Below are 24,786 nucleotides of genomic sequence, written 5' to 3'. Positions count from 1 at the left end.
CAGGTGCATGTATACTTGCGTGTACACCAGTGCTAGGAGTTTAGTAAATAAATCTGATGAATTTGAGGTATTGTTCAAAACATCAAAGGCAGATATTGTTGGGATATCAGAGACGAGATATAAGGAATGCAGAACTGGAATTTGGGGGCTGGTCACTCACACACTAGCAAGGCTTTTGTTGATTTATTAGATGATTGTTTTCTACATCAGCACGTTCGGGAGGCAAATAGAGGGAGTAATACTCCTGATTTCATTATCAGTAGCGATTCTTCATGCATTAAGAACCTGCAGATAGAGGAACCAGTAGGTGGCAGTGATCACAGTGTGCTGAAGTGGGATTTACTCAAAGAGGTAACTAACATTAGGGGTAAAGGGAAGGGTTATTGCTTTCGTAAAGGCGACTACGATGGACTGAGACAGTATTTAAATGCTATACAGTGGGACCAACTGATGATGTTACCAACAGCAAATTCAAAATGGGAAGCATTCAAAGAACTTATCTTGGAAGCTACTAGGCTTTACATACCAACTAAGAAATATTGTTCAAGGTTTAGGCCTAAATGGTTGTCAGATGAACTAATGAGACATATGTTTGTTTGTTTGTTGTTTGGTTTTTAGGAGCATTCCCTGACCTTTCCGTATTCTCCGTATTTGGTGGTGACGGGCTCGAACCCGGTCTAATCAAGAAGCGTGTGCTAGGCACTACTGCTGCTCCTTCCCTCCTGGCTACGGAGGCGCCTATGAGACATATGGCAGAGAAGAAAAATGCATGGGATACATACAAATTAACACGTGACGCAGAAGCCTATGGTAGATACAAGTTGATCTGTCACCAAATTACAAAGGAGGTTAGGCAGGCGAAGGCAGATTACGAGAAATCCTTGGCAAGGGATGCAAAGAAAAACAGCAAAGAGTTCTTTACTTATGTAAACTCTAGAAGGAAGGGGATGAATCAGATTGGTCCACTCGATATCGATGGGTCAACTGTTGATGATCCTGCTCAGGTTGCTAACAAACTAAATGAATATTTTGCATTGACATTCACACATGAGGAGTTATTCAGTGAGGGAAATGCCAGAGGTGTATTCAACTCTCGCAGTAAGCTACAGAATCTTGTAATAACTGAGAGTAAAGTGGAGGAGAAATTGTTGAAGATAAACACAAGAAAGGCACCCGGGGTGGATGGGATCCATCCAGTTATATTAAAGGAGGCAGCAAAGGAAGTAAGCAAACCCTTAGCCATAATTATGAGAGCTTCCTTGGACTCAGGGTAGGTATCCATGGACTGGAGATTTGCAAATGGGACCCCTATTCACAAAGGAGGATCAAAGGCTGACACAAGTAATTATAGACCGGTGAGTTTAACGTCTGTTCCAGGAAAATTAATGGAGGCACTGGTTAAAGAAGCACTGCAGGATCATCTAGACAAGACTTCAGTTATAGCTCGGACACAGCATGGTTTTATTAAGGGAAAGTCTTACCTGACCAATTTGATTGGATACTCTTATGCAGTCACAAAAGAACTGGATGCAGGGAATAACTTTGATATTATATACTTGGATCTTAGAAAGGCTTTTGATACTGTTGCACATGGAAGACTGCTGCACAAATTGGAGCAGTATGTCATTGGAGGCAAATTGCTGCTATGGATAAAGGGGTGGTTGAGGGGGAGAAGACAGAGAGTGGTAATCAATGGACACTGCTCATCGTGGACTAATGTTATTAGTGGAGTCCGTCAGGATTCAGTATTGGATTCATTATTGTTTTCTGTATTTATAAATGACATTGATGATGGTATAACATGCTTAATGTCCAAGTTTGCAGACGATACGAAGGTTGGCAGGGTTTCTAAGGACACTACTGACGCTATGCTGCTGCAACAGGATTTGGAAAGGTTGAGCAGATGGGCTGAGAGGTGGCAAATGAAGTTTAACATGGATAAATGTAAAGTATTACATATGGGAAACAGCAAGCTCAGAGCAACATATCAACTCTGTGGTACTATACTGACAGTGGTAGAGAATGAAAGGGTCATGGGGGTAATTGTGCAGGCAGATATGAAGTTCTCTGAGCAGTGCAGATGGGCCGAAAGAGTAGCTCATGGTGTCTTATCAATGATATATAGGAATTTTTCTAGCAGGGATAAGGAGGTGATTATTCCCTTGTATAAGGCAATGGTCAGGCCACACCTTGAGTACTGTATACAGGTCTGGAGGCCTCATTTCAAGAAGGATGTAGAGCTGCTGGAATGAGTACAGAGAAGGGCAACAAGATTAGTGAATGGAACAAGGGGTTGCCCTTACGAAGAAAGGCTTTAGTTTTGTAAATTACAGTGTCTGGAGACTAGGCACCAGAGAGGTGATCTGATCGAGGTATTAGCATTAGCATTAGTAGAGGCATTTGATGCAAGAAAGCAAGCTTATGAAGCATCATCCAAAAAAAAAATAAATAAATAAATAAATAAATAAAAAATAACCACTTCCACTTCACCCCTCTGTTCGTTCGAAATACCTGTCCAGCTGAGACTTAAACTTATTTAGGCTATCAACTTCCACGACAAGGGATGGAAGTTTATTCCACCAACCAACCACCCGCTGGCTAAAGGCTAATTTCTTCACGTTTATCCTACATCTGTCTTTTCTCAATTTGAATTTATGTCCTCTCAGGTGATTATTCTGAGCAAGAGGAAGAATCCCATCAGCATTGAGGATGCTCAAACCATTCAAGGCTTTATACACCTCTATCAGATCAGCTCGCCGGTACCTAGTCTCCAGACACTGTAATTTGCAAAACTTAAGCCTTTCTTCGTAAGAGCACCCCTTTGTTCCATTCACTAATCTTGTTGCCCTTCTCTGTACTCGTTCCAGCATCTCTACATCCTTCTTGAAATGAGGCCTCCAGACCTGTATACAGTACTCTAGGTGTGGTCTTTCCATTGCCTTATACATTGGAATAATCACCTCCTTATCCCTGCTAGAAAAATTCCTATATATCATCGACAATACACCATGAGCTACTCTTGCAGCCCGTCTGCACTGCTCAGAGAACTTCATATCTGCCTGCACAACCACCCCCAGGTCCCTTTCATTCTCTACCACTGTCAGTGTAGTACCACAGAGTTGATACGTTGCTCTGGGGTTGCTGTTTCCCATATGTAGTACTTTACATTTGTCAATGTAAAGTATATAAAGCCTTGAATGGTTTGAGCATATTGAACAATTAGACTTTAAACCAGCCGGTATTCAAATAAACAAATTCCTATCCTGCAACTAAAACACTTTATTTACAATAAAATAAAATACGAGCATATGAAATGAAATGAAATAAAATAAAATATATAGTAATACTATATACTAAAATATATACTATATACTTTATTTTATTTTATTGTGAATAAAGTGTTTTAGTTGCAGAATTGGAATTTGTTTATTTGAATACTGGCTGGTGTAAAGCCTAATTGTTCAATATGAATTGTCCCAGCCTTGTAGGCCTATTTAGAGATATGGTTTGAGCATGCTCAATGCCGATGGGATTCTTCCTCTTCCTCGGAATAATCACCTGCGAGGGCATAAATTCAAATTGAGGAAAGACAGATGTAGGATAGATGTGCGGAAATTTGCCTTTAGCCAGCGGGTAGTTAGTTGGTGGAACAGACTTCCATCCCTTGTCGTGGAAGTTGATAGCCTAAATAAATTTAAGGCTAAGCTGGACAGGTATTTCGAACGAAATGAGGGGTGAAATGAAAGTGGTTTTTTGTTTTTTTTTTTTCCCCCAGCTGATGCTGCATAAGTTTGCTTTCATGCATCATATGCCTCTACTAATGCTGATGCCGATTAAAACAAAAAAATTGAAAATCTTACATTACAGTAAAAAATAATTAAAAATCAACTGAACACAATTAAAAATTAATCTAATGCAATAAAAAATTAAATAAATTAATTAAAAGAAATTTAACAAAAAAAATTGCAAAATGATTTTCCATAACTGAAGCTGACAACACTTTTCGACCATATGTCGTGATCACAGGAACAGAAATTACCGAATAAGGGTGGGGTGAGCATGAAAGTTAAATAACAATTATTTGTCTTCACGCATGCGCATAAAAGCCCACGAATCAGAGATTAAAAATGGCCAGCGAACATTAACAGAATTCTCATGTAATTTAATTTTGAGAGTTTCTGCAATTAATAGTGTGCTATAATTACATTGGACATTAAGTATTACGGGCGTTTAATGGCGCATAAGCTACTATGGCTATAATGCATTAAGTATTACATTAGATCAGTTACATTAGATTAACACTAAGATACTCGGCCCAAAGTTACCATATTTCTTTTCTAAAATACTGCCTTCAAAACAACGTTGTTCCGAAGTTTGCCAGGGTCAATTTAAATCATAAAATTTTGGGCATAAAGCAACTAGCACTTGCCACATCGTGTAATGTAGTTAAACTTGCCTTAAGATCTCAGTATTCTAATAAACGAAAATACCTTTCCCAAGTTAGGAAACTTTGCGACAAATTAAAAAATTATTTACATCCTAGCAATTGGTCTGTATTGAAGACAGCCATAGATTTGTGATGTGAAGCACAGGCTTCAGAAATAAAAAAACAGACATGTTAACAAATTAAATACATCAGGAGGGTCAAAACACGTTCATGCAAATTCTAACACATTGTCGCAGGCTTGCGACTAAGTACATACGAGTCGGGAGACGATCCCCTTGCATACACAACGTGCTACCACAGAATACATCAGCTAGTTTGCTAACACCCCTTCAGGCAACACTGAATGAACCAACATATCAACAGGTTAAAAATCTTTCTTCACATACGCTATCACAGGACTATATTTTACTTTTATCCAGAGGATTAAATTATAATTTACCATCTCAAAAACTACCTAAAAAACAGTGCATAGTTTATATTGAATTTGGACTTCATAAGGTTCAACAAAAAGATTTATTTATTCAACAATTAACCAAGTGGTGAATAACATAAAAGAAACCCGACTTCCTAAATTGAATATACATGGCAGTTCAACTTTACATCAATTTTGGGAAAATAAAGACATTATTACACAGAGGGCAGATAAATGAGATACAGTTGTATACTTGATAAACATGATTATATTAATAAGTTAGATTCAGCTGTTTCAGATATCTCCACTAATCTTGAAGTAGATCCAGCACTATTTACCAATTTGGTCAATCAATACAATAAAATGTTAACCACGTATAAAAAAAACGATTACATTACTATGGCTCAGTTAAAGGAACTGAAGGCCAGAATATACAATATTCCTGCACTTTTTGGTCAGGTAAAATTACACAAGACCGGACTTCCTATTCTACCTATTGTTTCCTACAAAAACTCGGCATATTCATCCTTGGCCACACATGTATATAGCATTATAAAACCTTTAGACAGGCGATGCAATTTGGAATTAAGAACTATGATATATTATTTAATAACCTAAAGGACTGTAGACTTGGCGATAATGATAATTTATTCGCACTAGATGTTACCTCGTTATATACGAATGCAAACGTTGAATATACATTAGATATTATTTGGGATATGTTAAATAATAACTCTATACCGATTAATTACACGAAGCTTCCGATTAAAGAAATTTTCACTTAATTAAACTCTTGGTCGAGGCCAACTATATCACCTTTCAAGACAAAGTACAAATAAATTTTTGGTTTGCCGATGGGATTGAGCCTGAGCGACTTAATATCGGAGGTATATCTCCCAATGATTGAGCATATACATATGACGCCTTTTCTACCCTGTATCACATACTATGGGAGGTATTTAGACAATGTTCTAGTTATTACTGATAATAGTACTATCCAAGATATTTTACATTCATTTAATAACATTCACTCTAGACTCAAATTTAAATTTGAAAGGGAGGGTACGGATAAAAAGTCATTAAATTTTCTAAATTTCATGCTTACTCGGGACTCAAAATCCAATTTAACATCTATTGCAAACCTACAAACACTGTCTGGCTTCTACATTATAACAGCTATCACACGTTCTCCTACAAGAGATCTATTATCTTTAATCAATTTCTAAATGTCTATAAACATTCGACGATGGAATCTGCTTTGGGATCGGAAATACAAATATTAACCAGCAGATTCTTAAACAGGGGTTAGACCCTTGCTACAATAAACCAAATTAGGGTACAAGCTACGGATAGGATACAAAATACTACATCAACCAACAATCGTAATATTAAAAAAAATCCTTTATTTCTATCCCATTTGCTGAACAGTGGCACAAACAGCTTAACAGATTCTTTAAAGATACCGAATTTAAAATTGTAGCCAGGTCAATAAGGAAACTACAAACTATACTGAAAAATCGCTCAGTCCTTTCCTCGTTCGCAACACAAATAAATGACAAGGTATACAACATTTCTTGTGGAGATTGCAACTTGTCTTACCAAGGTTCTACGCATTTTCGTCTGAATTTTCGTGTTAATCAACACGTGGCTTCAGATTGTGCTTCTCGTTCAGCAGTGTCAGAATCAGCCTTTCATGCCGTTAACGAAAAACACACTTTTTTCTTTAAGAGGCCAAAATACTTAGTGTCCAACGTAATTATAACAGACGTAATTATATTAATTGCAGAAACTGCCAAAATTAGATTACATGAGAATTCTGTTAATATTCGCCAGCCATTTCTAATCCGCGATTCATGGGCTTTTACGTGAATGCGCGAAGACAAATATTCCCTATTTAAGTTTCGTGCTCACCCCTATTCGGTAATTTTCGTTCCTGTGATCAACAACATTTGGTCGAAAATTGCTGTCAGCTTCAGGAAGGAAAATTGTTTTGCAATTTTTTTCATTTAATTTCTTTTAATTAATTTATTTAATTTTTATTCGTGTTCAATTGATTTTTAATTATTTTTTACTGTAATGTAAGATTTTTGATTTTTTCGTTTTAATTGCTGGAGAGCATCATACGGAAGTTGTTGTTGTTATTTGGTTTTAGGAGCATTAGCAACTAAGGTCATATTGCTCCTGGGATATGCGGTGGTCATTCCCTGAGCTTTCCGCATCCTCCGTATTTGGTGGTCACGGGCTCAAACCGAGGTCTAATCAAAAAGCGTGTACTACGCACTACCGCTCCTGCCCGCCTGGCTACGGAGGCACCTATACGGAAGTGTTCTACGTATTATACTTAGGTAAACTTCTCTTATTATTTTACAAATATATCTTTATATATTCAGGATCATCCCGACTTACATAAGGGTTGCGTTCCGTGGAAAGCTACATAAGTCGGAATTTCCCCCATGCTTGTGCAGCACTCGCAACTGTTTTTGCTGAATTGAAGTAAATAGAATTATTAATTGCATTTTTTTTTTTTTCAATTTTTTATCTCACGTGCAGGAAAAATTACAAAATCATGCAATTTAAAAAAAATTCAAAATTATAAAATTACAAAAAAAAGAGAGGAGACAGGCATAACGTTAGTAAGTTTTACCTCTCAAGCATCGTTGCGTGGAGATTTAGAAGGCGTTGGCCACTCAACCTCACGAAAGAACGTATTAATGGATGACTGGACGGTGACTTTTTTTCTTTTCATCGTAGCAAGCAAGCATATCATTCACACCTCTGATAACTTTTAAGAATCCATCTTCTCAAACCTCACCATTGCCGATGCAATTCCACGAAATGCCATTGACATCTCTCTAGTGATGAAGTGTCTCGGCACCTCATTTCGTTCATCTTGAGCTCCGTCAGCATTTTCTTCTTTCACTATCGCTGCTTGCAAGTCAATAAGTTCTTTGTTTGATAATTCCTTCTCTTCCTTTATTAATTCCTCCAAGTCTTTGGAATCCACCTGGAACTGAAGTAGCACTGCAACTTTTACAATCTTATCTGTAACCTCTTCATATGATTTGTCTGTTTCAATTCCTTCAAAGCCTTTCAATTCCTTACGTGACGTGGGACATATTTCTTAAATGCATTTAAACAACTTTTAGTAATTTCTGCCCAGGCCTTCTTAATGTTTAAGATGGCATGGTAAATACTGTAAGATTTCCAAAAGTCTCTTAACGTAAAATTTTTCTCATCCTCTACTGCAGACAATGTCTGAGAAAATTTTGTGTGCAAATAGTATGCTTTTAAATTCGAAATAGCACCCTAATCCATAGATCTGAGTGAAGTCATATTTGGCGGTAGAAATATGACTCTTACGTTCGAACTGAAATCATCTAGATGCGTAGGATGTCCAGAAGCATAATCTAATAGAAGCAAAATCTTGAAAGGAACATAATTGTGTTTACAGTATTTTTCAACCTCGGGAATGAAGCAGCATTTAAACCAACCCTCAAAGAGAGATATTGTTATCCATACTCTGTGGTTCAATCAGAAATGCACGGGTAGGGTGACTTTTATTGATGCCGTCAAATGCACAAGGATTTCCAGAATGGTACACAAGCACTGGCTTTAATCTGTAATCTCCCACTGCATTAGCCGCAAGCAAGGGCATGGCCCTATCTTTTGACGTATTGAAACCTGGGATTGTATTTTCCTCTTTGGCAACGTATGTTCGATCTGGCATTTTTTTTCCAATACAGAGCAGTCTTATCAATGTTAAAAATTTGCTGCATTGAATAGCCTTCATCAATAATTTTTTTCCAACACATCACAAAATTTCTCTGCAGCTGCAGAATTGGTCCTGCAGACTTCACCACATACATTAACGTTGTGAAAACCAGCACAATGCTTGAACCTATTAACCTACCGTTCTTTGCTTGCCACAAGCTTGGGTTGGCGTTCGCCGTACTTATCCTTAATATCTTTATAAATACTTGTTGCTTTTGCTTGAATGGTCATTAGAATCAGGGATACTCGCTTCTGAATCTGATTTTCCAACCATTTTATTAACAGCTGTTCCATCTTCGATATAGCACCTGAATGCAGTTTTGTGGTCACTGTTGATCTTAAATGCGTTGATCCTGTAACATTTTCCTTTATACGTGCACTTTCCCTTAAAATAGTATTCACTGTTGAAGCAGTGAGACCTAATTGCCTTGCAATAGATGCCAAACTCTGTCCTGCTTTGTACTTCTTAATTAATCATCTTCATTTCTAAATCAAATTTGTTTCGTTTCCCAGCACTTGCAATTTTTCCATTGGTCCCTTTCCCTTTACCATTGTAATTATTAAACTGGAATGAAGAGAAGTTTCTGAAAATTTGTTTTTTATATGATTAAAGATATCAGTAAAGGCAAAACACACATTTCACCATAACAGCATAAAAACCCACACAATTGCAGTTATCCATATTATCACAAATACAATAAGATCAAGTTTACTACCCATTTAAAATTAGATGCACTAACAGAAAAGTCCAATAAACCAAAAGGTGAAAATTGTCTTTATTGTTTTATGGTAGTGACCTCCAGAAATATGTGTGAGAAAAATATCACACAAAGACATACAGAATTGATTCTTATAATGGAAATATGACATTGATGAAAGTGAAGTGCAATTTCCATGATAAAAATGACCTTTTAGAGAGGTAAATAGCTTAGTTTAACCCCAGGTGTTCACATCCGGTGAGAATGAGCTTGGCGCACCCATAATCCTGAGCTGGATATCATCATTTCTCTCTCTCTCTCTCTCTCTCTCTCTCTCTCTCTCTCTCTCTCTCTCTCTCTCTCTCTCTCTCTCTCTCTCTCTCAGGGTAACTTAGGAATTTTATTTGGCTGGTGCAGCATAAGCCTCAGGCTTCCTTGGTTGGGTTCACATTAGGATATTTTCATGATACCTCCATTTATTCCTATGGCATGCAAAATACATTTCCATAATTTTTTTTGAGTACCGGAAAAAACTTACATAAAGTCGAATTTCCATAAGTCAAGTAATATGTAAGTCAGGGAGTTCCTGTATATATACAGAAATTTCTGCTTTAGCTGTGTTGTAAAATTAGAATTTTTTAGAAATTTTGGGTTCAAGAGGGTGAAAATTTTTTTGACTAGGAGAACAAAAGTATGACCAACAAGTGGAATGGTTATGAAAATATGGTGAATACATAAAAAGTATCTATAGACCCCATTATGACCAGCACTAAGTGGCTATAGTAAAGAGGGGACAATAATAAAATAAAATGCACTTTATTTACAGAATAGTAAGTTAAATAATTTATGAATAATAATGGCTATTTTATAATAAGCACAGTGAATTTAGTAAAGTAAATGTAATAATATGAAGTTAAATGAATTACAACTAATAAGAGAAAATATAGCAAGCATATTAGCATTATGCAGAGACATAGGATGCAAGAAAGCAAGCTTATATAGCATCAGTCAAAAAAAAAAAAAAAATTCCCAATTCACCCTTCCATTCTCTCAAAATGTTTGTCTAGTTCTGCCTTCAACTTATTTACGTTGTTGACCTACATTACAACACATGGAAGTTTGTCCCGACTATCAACCACCCACTGGCTAAAGGCAAATTTCAGCACATCTATTCTGTAATCGTCTTTCCTCAATTTAAATTTATGTCCTCTCAAGATGAAGGGCAAGATGAAGAATCCAATCAGCGTTGAGCTTGTTCAAACCATTCAAGGTCTTATACACCTCAATTAGATCACCTTGCATGTGCTTTGTCTCCAGAAGCTGCAATTTGTAGAACTTAAGCTTTTCTTGGTAACACCAACTCTTTGTTCCACTAACCAATTTCGTTGCCCTTCTCTGTACTTGTTCCAGCAGTTCTACATCTTTCGTAAAACGAGGCCTCCAAACCTGTAAACAGTACTCAAGGTCTGGCCTGACCTTTGGCTTAAAAAAGGGGAGAATCACCCCTTATCACTGTTAGCAAACTTCCTGTATTATATCACTGACATGACATGATGACCTACTCTTGCAGCCTGTCTGCACTACTCAGAAAACTTCATATCTGATAGCGCAATTACCCCACATGTCCTTTCCATTCCCCACTACCCTGAGGGCAGTACCACCAAGTTGATACATTACTCTGGGTTTACTGCTACCCATATGCAGTACTGTACTATACATTTATCAATGGTAAACTTCAGTTGCCACTTCTCAGCTCATCTCTTCTGCTTTTCCAGATCCTGTTGCAGTAGCATACTATCATTACTGTCATTAACAACTCTGCCAACATTCGTATCATTTGCAAACTTAGACATTAATCCTGATATACCCTCATCAATTTATCACTGATAAATACTGAAAACAACAATGGGTCCAACATCGAACCACGGAGGACTCCACTAATAACATGAGTCCATGAAGAACACCGTGCACTGACGATCACTCTCTGTCTTGTCCTCAAGACAGAGAGTGATCGCCATTGTAACAACTTGCCTTTAATGGCATACTGCTCCAATTTGTACAGTAGTCTTCCATGTGTCTCAGTATAAAAAGCTTTCCTAAACTCCAAGTATATGAGATCAAAATTTTTTTTTTGCATCCAGTTCCTTTGTGAACACATCAGAGTATCCAATCTTACTATTGATTACACCATGAATTGTCAAACTAATAGAGTAAGCTTATCTGCGAAAAGATGTAAACTTTCAAAACACTTCCTAGTTCATTTCACAAATATACATGGTCTCAATTATAATCTCGACGACATCCATTTCCACTTGCAGTCTGTCAAACCCCATGTATTTTTTCTGACAGAATCTCAGTTATAGGTTGATTTAACTACTGCTCATCTCAGTTGCCCAAATTATTCGCTGTATGAATCCTTTTGCCTCAAAGGTGGTACTTGTGCATATATACATTCCGATATTCCCTGTCAGAGATTTGGTAATTTGGAATCTCCTTTTTCCAATCTTCTCTGACTTAAAATCTCTCTACCACATTGTTTGAAATTCATCTGTTGTCTCTACCATTCTCCCAACACCACTAATCACTCGGAACTCTTTGACTTCCTCTCTTTGCAACTTTCCTAACAGTGAGGTTAATTTTAATGTTAATGTTTACAACTCCAGCTCGCTTCCGTTTTCTAGTCACGCCAGCCCACCTGGTCATTATGTTGAGGCTTTTGCAATTAATAATGACCTTACACAGATTGTTCATTTACCTACAAGGATACAGGACAATCCTAATCATACAGCCAACATGCTTGATCTTTTTCTCACAAACAACCCTTCTAAGTACACGAAACGAGTGGTCCTTTAGGAACCTCAGATCACAACTTGGTGATTGTCTCTTCTCAAGGGAGCCATTATCTCATGGCTGTTCACAACCTCGTATAGTTTTGAGAATAAGAAGAATACAAAATGGAATGACCTGCAAGATTTCTTTTCTTCTTTTCCTTCGTCGGATTACTGTTTCAAAACTTCTGATGTCAACGCTTGCACACATCGTGTGAGTGAAATTATTCTTGTAGGAATAGAATCCGTTATTCCACAGACCACTTTAAAATCTCGTCCGTTATCCAAACCTTGGTCTTCCAATAAATGTGCTAAGGCTGTTCAAGAGAAGAACATTGCATATTGTAATTGGCTTCTTTCATTTTCTGCCTACACCAAAGCTCACAAGAATTGTAAAGCAGTTATTAATCAGACCAAACTAAATTTTGAATAGACTAAAAGTAGAAAACTTGTTTCTTGCCCTAATGGTAGAGCATTTTGGTGTCTTGCCAAAGTTATTAGCCACAACTTTTTCCCATCTCTGATCCCACTTCTGTCCAAACCAGATGGTTCTGTTGTCACTTCAGCCAAGAATAAAGCTGACCTGCTAGCATCCCATTTTTCTTCCAACTCATGTATTAATGACCTTGGTAAAACACCCCCCCCACCATTCCCAACACGCTCCATTCAATGCCTCCTGTGGTCAGAAAAATTTTGACGAATCTTGATGCAAAGAAAGCTCCAGGTCCTGATGGTATTTCTCAATTTGTTCTCAAAACCTGTGCTTCTGAACTTACATCTGTTCTTTGCGGGCTTTTTTCACTTTCTTATTCCAAAAGTGTTCTTATTTCTGCTTGGAAATTTTCTCATATCCAGCCAGTTCGTGAAAAGGGTGACAAATCCATCCCATCCAATTATCATCCTATTGCAATTATTTCTACTCTTTCTAAAGTAATGGAGAAATCAATTAACCGACTGATCAACAATCGCCAGTATGGATTCCATCAGTGTCAATACACTGGTGATATTCTGGCTTATGTTACTCATTTAAGGACAAATTCAATGGAAAAGTTTGGTGAAACTCAAGCAGTTGCTCTTGACATCTCAAAGGCTTTTGATCATGTTTGGCATAAAGATCTTCTAAACAAGCTTCCATCTTATGATTTTACAATTGTTTTTTGTGTTATCCAGTTTTCTCTCTGATCGCTCACTGAGGGTGATGGTAGATGACTCTCTGTATTCTAACTTCTCCAATAATGCTGGTGTCCCCCAAGGTTCAGTTTTTCCCCCACTCCTCTTGTATATTAATGACCTTCTTCCATTGACTGGAAATCCTATCCATAGTTTTGCCGACGATAGCATATTGCATTCCACTTTCCATTTTGAGAAACCTTGCCCTGCTCAATCAGCTTCAACTTCTGAATATCTGCTACCAATTCCTTAAATGCCAATCTCCAAGTAATTCTCCAGTGGTGCAAAGACAACTTAGTTGATTTCAATCCTTCTAAAACTCAGTCTTGTCTTATATCTCGCTAAAAGGATTCTTCTGTTCTTATGCTTATCTTTGGTGACACTCTGATTTCTAGGCAAAATGATATATCTCTTTTGGGAATTACCCCTACTTTTAATCTGTCTTGGCACAAGCACATTACAAATATTGCTTCCTCTGCATCTAAAAAAACTTGGTTTTCTCTTTCACTCTTGGCATTACTTTTATTCCAAACATGTTCAATCTGTACAAATGGCAAATCCGCCCTACCATGGAATATTGTTCCCACATCTGTGATGCCCCCAAAACCTCTCTCAGGCTTCTTGAGTACATTCAGAAGAGGGCAGTTAGGTTAATTAATGATTCATCTCTAACAGAGTCTCTCCACTCGCTGTCTCATAGATGTACTGTTTCTGCTGCATGCCCCTTCTACAGATACTTCCATGGGCACTGTTCTGAATTGGCTTCTATTATTCCCGCTCTCTCCTTCAAAACAGTCCAAACACGTGCAGCCACCAGCCAACATCTGTTTACTCTCCAACTTCAAACTCACAGAACCAACTTTTCATCTTCCTTGTTTATCCATTCAACTTCTGTTTTCTGGAATAACCTTCCTTCGTACGTATTTCTGAAAATTACAGTCTACAGAAGTTCAAGTCCAACGTCAACAAATATCTTCTTTCATCTTCTCAACCTCCAATCCAAGCATGGTACTAAGTACTATAGATTCTAATACCTCTCTTGTTTGGGGTAAAAAAAAAAAAAAAACAATGTGATACATCCCCTTCCTTCTTAAGTAAAGAAGTCTTTACTGTTTTTCTTTGAATTTTTTTTTTAAGATTTCTCATAATCTGCCTTTGCTTGCCTAATATCCTTTATGACTTGATTATAGAGAATCTTATATCTGACATAAGCGTGTGCGTCTCCTGATAATTTTAGCATCGCATGCATTTTTCTTCTCTGCCACGAGTCTCATTATATTATCTTACATCCATTTAAGCCTAAACCTTGAACAGTATTTCTTAATTGGTATTAAAAACCTAGTAGCTTCCAGGATTAATTCCTTGAATGCTTCCCTTTAGAATTTGGTGTTGGTAACATCGTCAGTTGGTTCCACTGTGTAGAATTTAAAATAAGTAGTATGGAAGGTAATCATTAATACACTGATATTAACATAGGGACAGGCTTTATCTTGCATCAGACTTTAAGCTGTCCTATAGTCTTTGTTCTTATTTCTCCAAAATTACTATGGCAATCCAAGGATGTAGTAGATGCATATATACTTCTAAATATATTACTATAGTTTCACCTTCGTGGAGTTCAGGTACTATTACTCCTACTCCATTAGTCATTCATCCTACCTTGCTATCGGCAAGTTTCTAAATAAAAACTAATTGGCTATTTATAGACATTTCTTCACGCATTTTACTCAGTCCAATACATAGGGGTCACCACATGGTAATTCTCACTAGAGGGCCAAACATTACAAACAATACTATTTGCTTTTTTGACTACAGTTTTTGATACACATGGTTTGCCTGCTTGGACAAGGTAAATATGACTTATGCCTAGTTTAATTTCTAAACTTACATCTTTCGTTCTCTGGCAGGTCAACGATGATTAATGAGCACTTTGCAGTATTTTTAAAATCTTTCTTATTGTATTATGATTTAGATTCAAATTATTTATATAACCTATAAATTTATTACATGTTATATTACAAGAAATTATATTTTTTGTTATTCAACCTCAAAACTGATTTCACCTTAGCACATATTGATCTTCACAGAAACAGAGACCCCCTTATCACTGTTTTACTTTCAATTTGGGTGGTTAACCTCAGATGAAGTCACTTAGATTGTAGGTTATCAATGTTAAGTTTCATATATTATCCTTTTGTATACTAACTTTTGTACATTATATTATCCTATGTGTTTTCTACAGAAAATATATAATACCAAATGTCTTTTTTATTAAATTAATAATTAAACAAATATTTCAATGGGAAAAAAGTATATGCATATATAATTATCCTTACCTTATACCTGTAAGTACCTTTGTGGACATCTCCAAACTGACCTTCTCCTATAATCTCCTCTAATGTTATATCTGATTGGCAAAGTTCATAGTCACGTGCTGAAAATAAAACAAAATATATAAATAATTAAATAAATCAACAATTATTACCAAAACAAAATGTCATTACAATTAAATTATCACTGGTATACTCTGAACATAATTCTATATGTGTATGCAATGCAAAACTCAGAAAACTTTCAAGGTTCCATGTTTTCGTATATTCTGTATTACAAACTCATGTTTGTAATAGACTATAAAATTTTATTAATTTACAGCTAAATTAATAAAAACATTCATATAAATTATTATCCTATCAAGAAAACATGAATAGGTGGGTGTTTTTTCTATGTCCTAGGCATTCTCCACTTTAGTTATTTATTCAATCAGATTTAGAACAGAATAATAGCTAGGAGGGCAGTAGTTGCATTCTGAAACATTAATTTCATGCAACTCCATTTATCAGTGTCATTGACTGTAGTATTCCCATATTATTAGGTCAACAAACAATCTTATTAGTGAGGACCCACAAAACGTTTTCTAAGCTAATTCGGAGCCTGATCATACTAGAACAAACCTTGAACTAAGATCAGCGTAAATCACACAAAGGGTCTAACTCAGTACATTTGTCAATGGAAGTCAAGAGGTATTCCAAAGAAAACATGCTCTGCAAGGTATATATCTCTTTCATGATTCTTTGCCATTCACTCAAATAATTTGCTAGCCAACTAGCAGATTATTTGAGTGAATCTGTTTCCATCTCAAGGATTACTTAGACCATATTGCAGAATATGGTCAAAATAATCAATGCAGTCAAATGATATATGAAGGCTACTGAAGGACAATATCAGGGACACTCAGGATGACAATATGTTGGTATTTGAAGAAGAAAGTTTTTCTCCATCTCCGGTTATGTCACAGAGTGACAAAAGCTCTTGTTGATCTGAATGAAAATGAAGGAAAAGAGCTAGGCACTGTAAAAGGTACATTCAACAAGTACAGTATATGCTTTACTGTGAGCTTTACATACATTTTGGACACTCAGTAAGAAGAAAAAAGTGAGTAAGCCATGTATTTACTACTTGGTTTCCATCTACGATTACTTCCTGCCACATGAATAAATGCTCTAGAAAATATTCTCCATCTACCCATCCAAAAAAAGCATAATGAATTTGCAGATTGCTCAGGCCCATAATTGTGGGCCAGGATAAAATTCATTATATTTTGAGTTCTGTCATAGAAATGTTCAATAATCTTTACTCTAAGTGGATGTTTAATCAAAAAATGGCAGCTGCAAACATGGTTAGGGTATGCTTATATATATATATATATATATATATATATATGCACTTATATCAACATCCAGGTCTAGGTAGATGGCGATAAGATTATTGTTACTGGTTTTTTCCAGTGTTAGTTCTGGAGGATAAATATTAGCCTTGAAAAAGTTGGTGTAGGTTACTACAAGTAAGTCATCTCTATATCTAAACATACATAGTTCTAATGGTAATGAAGTTTCAGACTAGTATAGATTGGCCAGGACACAGCCAGCTGGGTTGCCCATAGGCATTCCTTTGGTTTGTAAGTAAACTGTATTGCTATCAAAGATGTAGTTATTTGAACCGCAAAGGTTGGTTAGGCTATTCCAATAATCAGGTTTTTAGTCTATAGTTATTGTACAGTTTATTCAGAACTTATTTCAAGTTTGCTAGATCTATACTGGTGAAAAGGCTATTAAAATCATATGCTGATATGTATGTAATATTGTTAATTTTCAGGGCACCTATTACAGGCTAGTTTTTGTTAATGATTCTGCTAATAGGTAGGATGTTTTTGATAGGCTTGAGGAGTTGTTCTAAAGCCTTACCAGCTTTATGTGCATAGCTATTTTTGCAAAATGTGATGAATTTGAAACCTATTGGATTATTATGAAATTTTGGTATGAAATTGGTGGATGAAATTGCTAAAGTTAATTTTTAATTTTTTTTGCTGAAGGCAATAAGCTTCTTGGTAACAATATTGCTATTGTTGGTAATAGGTTTGTAGAGTTGTACTAGAGTTGAGTTTTGCATTTAAAGTTTGATAATAAAAGGTTTTGCAGATAAAGGCAAAGTTTTTGGAAACCTTGTCTACTGGAGTGATGATAGTGTCTTAATATTGGAGAAGTTGTATCTGGTTCCTGTTGCAAGGAGAGAACCATGTGAAGTTAAAATTTTATAGTTATCGAGTAAGTCAGTGAGCACTGTATTTATCCATATTTGGAAGGCTTCTATGGGTGTGTTCTATTTATATGATAGCAGAAAACAGAAGTAGACTTATATAACTGCTTTTGACACTAGCTAGGCCCATATGCTTATGAATCCTGAATTTAAATCCATGTGCCATGATGCTTCTGAGTTCCAGGTTAGAGATTATATATAAATCATCAGTGATGATATGCCCAAAATGTAGATTAGCTTTCTTAGCATTAGCATTAGTAGAGGCATGTAATGCAAGAAAACAAGCTTATGGAGCATCAGCCGAAGAGAAAAAAAAAAAAAAAAAACCTCCCATTTCACCAATCCGTTCGTTCCAAGTACCTGTCCAGCTCAGCCTTAAACTTCCACAACAAAGGATGGAAGTCTATTCCACCAACCAACCACCCGCTGGCTAAAGGCAAACTTCCACACATCTAACCTACATCTGTCTTTTCCCAATTTGAATTTATGCCCTCTCAAATGATTATTCTGAGCAAGAGGAAGAATTCCATCAGCATTGAAAATGCTCATACCATTCAAGGCTTTATACACCTCAATCAGATCACCTCGCAGGTGCCTAGTCTCCAGACACAGTCATTTGCAAAATTTAAGCCTTTATTCGTAAGAGCAACATTTTGTTCCACTGACTAATCTTGTTGTCCTTCTCTGTACTCGTTCCAACAGCTCTACATCCTTCTTAAAATGAGGCCTCCAGACCAGTATACAGTACTCAAGGTGTGGCCTGACCATTGGCTTATATAAGGGGATAATTTTAGGGTTGAACTTGAAAGTGTCTGCAATTCTGCCCAGACACGATAGGAGGGAGTATATGATGAGAGCCTTGTCGATCAATTCGGCCCTGGAGGGATTGTGCAAGGCTCAAGGGGTAGAATTTTTTTCAGCCTGGACTGTACTTGTTAACAGGAGAGATTGCTTCTACAGGGATGGGATACACTTAAATAGAAAGGGTGCAAGAATTTTTGCTGATGCTGTCGAGGCAGTGTTAGGTGGGTCGGAAAACTGCTAGTTGGGGGGATACAAGGACTAAAAGATTAACAGTAGCCACTGGCAGAGGTGGAAGTGATTCTTGCACTGCTTCTATTCAAATGAGCAGAAGTCCGAAAAACAAGATGCAGGATATTTCAGAGACTGCTGGTAGTCATTGCGTTACAAGTAAACACATGGGTTGTGTTAGGGTAGCTAAGAATAGAAACAGGTGCATGTATACATGCGTGTACACCAATGCTAGGAGTTTGGTAAATAAATTTAATGAATTTGAGGTATTGCTCAAAACATCAAAGGCAGATATTGTTGGGATATCAGAGACGTGGTGTTACACAGATATAAGTAATGCGGAACTGGAATTTGGGGAATACAATGTATATAGAAAGGATAGACAGGACAGGAGGGGAGGAGGGGTTATGCTATTAATTAAGAAACACATAAAGTCAAAGGAAGTGAAGCCAGTTGACATCGATGGACAGGGCAGTGTCGAGTAAGTTTGGTGTGACATAAGCATAGGGAAATCAAAATTGAGAGTAGGAGTGTGCTATAGGCCTAATGACTCTGATGAGTATAATAATATATTGTACAGGGAAATAGAGTGGGCCAGTAAATCAGAGAGTCTTATAATGGGGGATTTTAATTTCCCAGATATTGACTGGAATTTGTGGGTTGGTCACTCGCACACTAGCAAGGCTTTTGTGGATTTATTGGATGATTGTTTTCTACATCAGCATGTTCGTGAGGCAACAAGAGGGAGCAATACTCTTGATCTGATTATCAGTAGTGATTCTTCATGCATTAAGAACCTGCAGATAAATGAACCACTAGGTGGCAGTGATCACAGTGTGTTGAAGTGGGATTTACTCAAGGAGGTAACTACCATCAGAGGTAAAGGGAAGGGTTTTTGTTTTCGTAAAGGCGACTATGATGGTCTGAGACAGTATTTAAATTCTATACAGTGGGACCAACTGATGATGTTACCAACAGCAAACTCAAAATGGGAAGCATTCAAGGAACTAATCTTGGTGGCTACCAGGCTTTACATACCAACTAAGAAATATTGTCCAAGGTTTAGGCCTAAATGGTTGTCAGATGGACTAATGAGACATGTGGCAGAGAAGAAAAATGCATGGGATACATACAAATTAATGGGTGACATGGAAGCCTATGATAGATATAAGTTGGTCTGTAACCAAGTCACAACGGAGATTAGGCAGGCAAAGGCAGACTACGAAAAATCCTTGGCAAAGGATGCAAAGAAAAACAGAAAGGAGTTCTTTACATACTTGAACTCGAGAAGGAAAGGGATGAATCAGATTGGTCCACTGGATATTGATGGTTCAACAGTTGAGGATCCTGCTCAGGTGGCTAACAATCTAAACGAGTATTTTGCATCTACATTCACGCATGAGGAGTTATTCAGGAAGGAGAATGATGTAGGTAAAGTAAACATTGGCAGTGAGCTGGATGATTTTGTAATAACTGAGAGGAAAGTGGAGGAGAGATTGTTGAGGATAAACATAAAAAAGGCACCCGGGGTGGATGGGATCTATCCAGTTATATTAAAGGAGGCAGCAAAGGAAGTATGCAAACCCCTAGCCATAATTATGAGAGCTTCTTTGGACTCAGGGGAGGTACCCATAGACTGGAGATGTGCAAATGTAACCCCAATTCACAAAGGAGGATCAAAGGCTGACACAAGTAATTATAGACCTGTTAGTTTAACTTCTGTTCCAGGTAAATTAATGGAGGCACTGGTTAAAGAAGCACTGCAGGATCATCTAGACAAGAATTCAGTTATAGCTCAGACGCAGCATGGTTTTGTTAAGGGCAGGTCTTGCCTGACCAATTTGATTGGATACTATGATGTAGTCACAAAAGAACTGGATGCAGGGAATAACTTTGATATTATATATTTGGATCTTAGAAAGGCTTTTGATACTGTTGCACATGGAAGACTGCTGCACAAATTGTAGCAGTGTGGCATTGGAGGCAAATTGCTGCTATGGATAAGGGGATGGTTGAGTGGCAGAAGACAGAGAGTGGTAATCAATGGACACTGCTCAACGTGGACTAATGTTATTAGTGGAGTTCCTCAGGGTTCAGTGTTGGGTCCGTTGTTGTTTTCGGTGTTTATGAATGATATTGATGATGGGATATCAAGTTTAATGTCTAAGTTTGCAGATGATACAAAGGTTGGCAGGGTCGTTAAGGACACTACTGACGCTATGCTGCTGCAACAGGATCTGGAAAGGTTGAACAGATGGGCTGAGAGGTGGCAAATGAAGTTTAACATTGACAAATGTAAAGTACTACATATGGGTAACAGTAACCCCAGAGCAATGTATCAACTCTGCGGTACTGCACTGACAGTGGTGGAGAATGAAAAGGACCTGGGGGTAATTGTGCAGGCAGATATGAAGTTCTCTGAGCAGTGCAGACGAGCTGCAAGAGTAGCTCATGGTGTCTTGTCAATGATATACAGGAATTTTTCTAGCAGGGATAAGGAGGTGATTATTCCCTTGTATAAGGCAATGGTTAGGCCACATCTTGAGTACTGTATACAGGTCTGGAGGCCTCATTTCAAGAAGGATGTAGAGCTGCTGGAACGGGTACAGAGAAGGGCAACAAGATTAGTAAATGGAACAAAGGGTTGCTCTTACGAAGAAAGGCTTAAGTTTTGCAAATTACAGAGTCTGGAGACTAGGCACCGGCGAGGTGATCTGATAGAGGTGCTCAAACCATTCAAAGCCTTATACACCTCTATCAGATCACCGGCGAGGTGATCTGATAGAGGTGTATAAGGCTTTGAATGGTTTGAGCATGCTCAATGCCAATGGGAGTCTTCATCTTTCTCAGAATAATCACCTCAGAGGGCATAAATTCAAATTGAGGAAGGACGGATGTCGGATAGATGTGCGGAAATTTGCCTTTGGCCAGCGGGTGGTTGGTTGGTGGAACCGACTTCCATCACTTGTTGTTGAAGTTGATAGCCTAAACAAATTTAAAGCTCAACTGGACAAGTATTTCGAACGAACGGAGGGGTGAAATGGGAGAGGGTTTTTTTTTTTTTTTTTGGCTGATGCTGAATAAGCTTGCTTTCTTGCATCATATGCCTCTACTAATGCTAATGCTAATAATCACCTCCTTATCCCTGCTAGAAAAATTCCTGTATATCATTGACAAGACACTATGAGCTACTCTTGCAGACTACCTGCACTGCTCAGAAAACTTCATATCTGCCTGCACAATTACTCCCAGGTCCTTTTCGTTCTCAACCACTATCAGTGTAATATCACAGAGTTGATACGTCACTCTGGGATTGCTGCTTTATGTTTTTTTTTTTTTTTGTCAGTTGTTGGCACATCGGCTTCTGTGGCCATAAGGCACCTCCCCAAGTTTTTGCATTTTGCTCTGATCCAAACTCGAGGCAGGATTCAAACCCGCAACCTTTGGGTTGCCAGGCGGGCATTTTACCCACCTCCCATATGTAGTACTTTACATTTGTCAATGTTAAACTTCATTTGCCACCTCTCAGCTCATCTGCTCAACTTTTCTAGATCCTGTTGCAGCAGCGTACTGTCATTAGTTTCCTTAACAACCCTGCCAACCTTCGTATCATCTGCAAACTTGGACATTAAGCTTGATATACCATCATTAATATGATTTATAATACAGAAAACAATAATGGACCCAATACTGAACCCTGAGGGATTCCACTAATAACATTAGACCACGATGAGCAGTGTCCATTGATTACCACTCTCTGTCTTCTCCCACTCAACCATCCCTTTATCCATAGCAGCAATTTGCCTCCAATGCCACACTGCACCAAATTGTGCAGCAGTCTTCCATGTGCAATTGTATCAGAAGCCTTTCTAAGATCCAAATATATGATATCAAAGTTATTCCCTGCATCCGGTTCCATTGTGACCACATCCTAGTATCCAATCAAACTGGTTAGGCAAGACTTTCCCTTGTTGCATTTACAAATGTTGGAGTCTGGTTTAAATTTATCAAAGCTAGTCGATAAGGACTTGTAATTACAGTCTATCAGGCTAGAGGGTTTTCAGTAACTGAATCTGGATTTTATATGCAAATTATGGCAGTTGGCATGAAACAGATCAGAGTGTTTGTTGATGCAGCTGTTGATGTTAATGCTGTCTATATTAGCAATACTCTTCAATATTAAAGTGGTATGTTCAATATTTCTATTACTGATGAGAAATTTTAGCCTAATATCAGTTATCAGGTGGAATAAGTGCTTTGATTTAATCTAAAAATTAAGGATAAATTTGTAGCGCGCTTTCAGAAACCACTATGTTTAGTGCTGAAAAGAAGGTCAGCAATAAACAGTGTACCTCTGTATAACAGTTGTCCCATTCAGAAATGATCTGAGAAAAGTTACCTAATTTCTTTTTATGTGTGAATTTACTATTTTTAGGTTTGAACTTCATGTGAGGTTAGGATTTACAAAAACCTTTGAAAACTTGAAAATTGTCATAGACACAAGTCTGATATATTGTTAGAGATGATATTGTGGGTAAACTTATTGTTGAGCTCATAGGGATAAAGGGATTTAAACTTAAGCATGCAGAATTCTTCCTTTCTAGTTCTGGAGAAGAGGTCAGGTATGTGTGCTAGGATAGATATGTAGATATTGGTAAAGGAGTGACCCTATAAATGTTTATGGGGTCATTTCGATGCTGGTTTGCTCTCTGTGGTGTGTGTTAATTGACAATGAATAGGGTTTGAAGTGTGTGTAGAAGGGCTATACAGAGCACAAGCTTCCGTCGTAAAATGTATACTACTCTGCCCATGTAGTATTGTTGTTATGGAGGTTTGATGGTGCATCCCATGTAGTATGTTGCTAGAATGTGGACAATATAAAAGAAAATGCCAGAAAGCAAGTAATAATTGAAAAAATAGTAAATAATAAAAGGGCAAATGAACACTGAGAAAATAATAATAATAAAAATAAAGCATATTAAAAACTGAATGAAAATTAAATGTACTGACATAGTATAGCTGCATACGGCTTAAGCAAAAATGAAAGGAATATATAAAGGAGAATGTTGAAAGAGGAATTTATTCCATAGTTTCCACAAAGGTTGAAGAGACATTATTGCAGGTAGGTTGAAATAGATAGAAACAAGAAAGCAGTTCGAGACAGCATGAGCAATGCCATGACAAAGCTTGTGGGTTACAGTATAATAGTAATAGATACAGATAAATAGAATAGATATTCAGGAATGATTATAGACCTGAGTTACTAATATATATAGTAGAAAGAAACCAACGACCATACAGAAATGTATATAAGTAGGTAATGAATGTGGTAAAGGGAGAGTTGGTAGGCTAACAAAACTGGAAGTCGAAATGATGGAATTAAACAAAGGTACCTGTAAAATAAAAATAAAGAATAATAAATAAAATGTACTTGACATAGCAAATTCGATGATTTTAGCGGCTTTCTCAAGGGTGGGCCATTAAAACCATGTTAAATGCAGCAAGTAAGGCATCTGTTTCTAACATGAAATATATGCATTAGCATTAGTAAAGGCACATGAGGCATGAAAGCAAGCTTATTTCATCATCATCAGCCATTTTCAATCCACTGCAGGATGAAGGCCTCTCCAGCAACTTTCCAGTTCCTTCTGTTTTGAACACTGGCCATCCATTTACTACTCACAACCTCATGAATTTCATCTATCCATCTCCGCCTTTGTCTTCCAGGTTTTCTTCTAGCTCCTCTTGGATACCATTCTGTTATTTTCGTAGCCCAACAGTCATCATGTCTTCGAGCTATGTGTCCTGCCCAAGACCATTTTAGTTCTTTAGTTT

At 37.3% G+C, this 24,786-nt stretch overlaps 1 protein-coding gene across 1 annotated transcript in view; it reads right to left on the bottom strand.

Moving 5' to 3' along the window:
* Window positions 1-24,786, bottom strand: part of LOC150081130 (focal adhesion kinase 1-like) — a 1,307,299-nt gene that overhangs the window by 647,410 nt on the left and 635,103 nt on the right. Inside the window, exons 14-15 of the mRNA XM_090380936.1 lie at window positions 15,670-15,760; window positions 8,467-8,476 (exon numbers count right to left, since the gene is read on the bottom strand). Coding sequence (XP_090237062.1) covers window positions 8,467-8,476; window positions 15,670-15,760 — 101 coding nt within the window. The remainder of the gene's footprint in view (window positions 1-8,466; window positions 8,477-15,669; window positions 15,761-24,786) is intronic.

The sequence above is a fragment of the Mastigoproctus giganteus genome, chromosome 9, assembly GCF_048544385.1.
Source record: "Mastigoproctus giganteus isolate SK-2022 chromosome 9, ASM4854438v1, whole genome shotgun sequence".
Taxonomy (NCBI): domain Eukaryota; kingdom Metazoa; phylum Arthropoda; class Arachnida; order Uropygi; family Thelyphonidae; genus Mastigoproctus; species Mastigoproctus giganteus.
The sequence above is the reverse complement of the archived record's forward strand: the minus strand, read 5'-3'. Positions and strand labels throughout refer to the sequence as shown.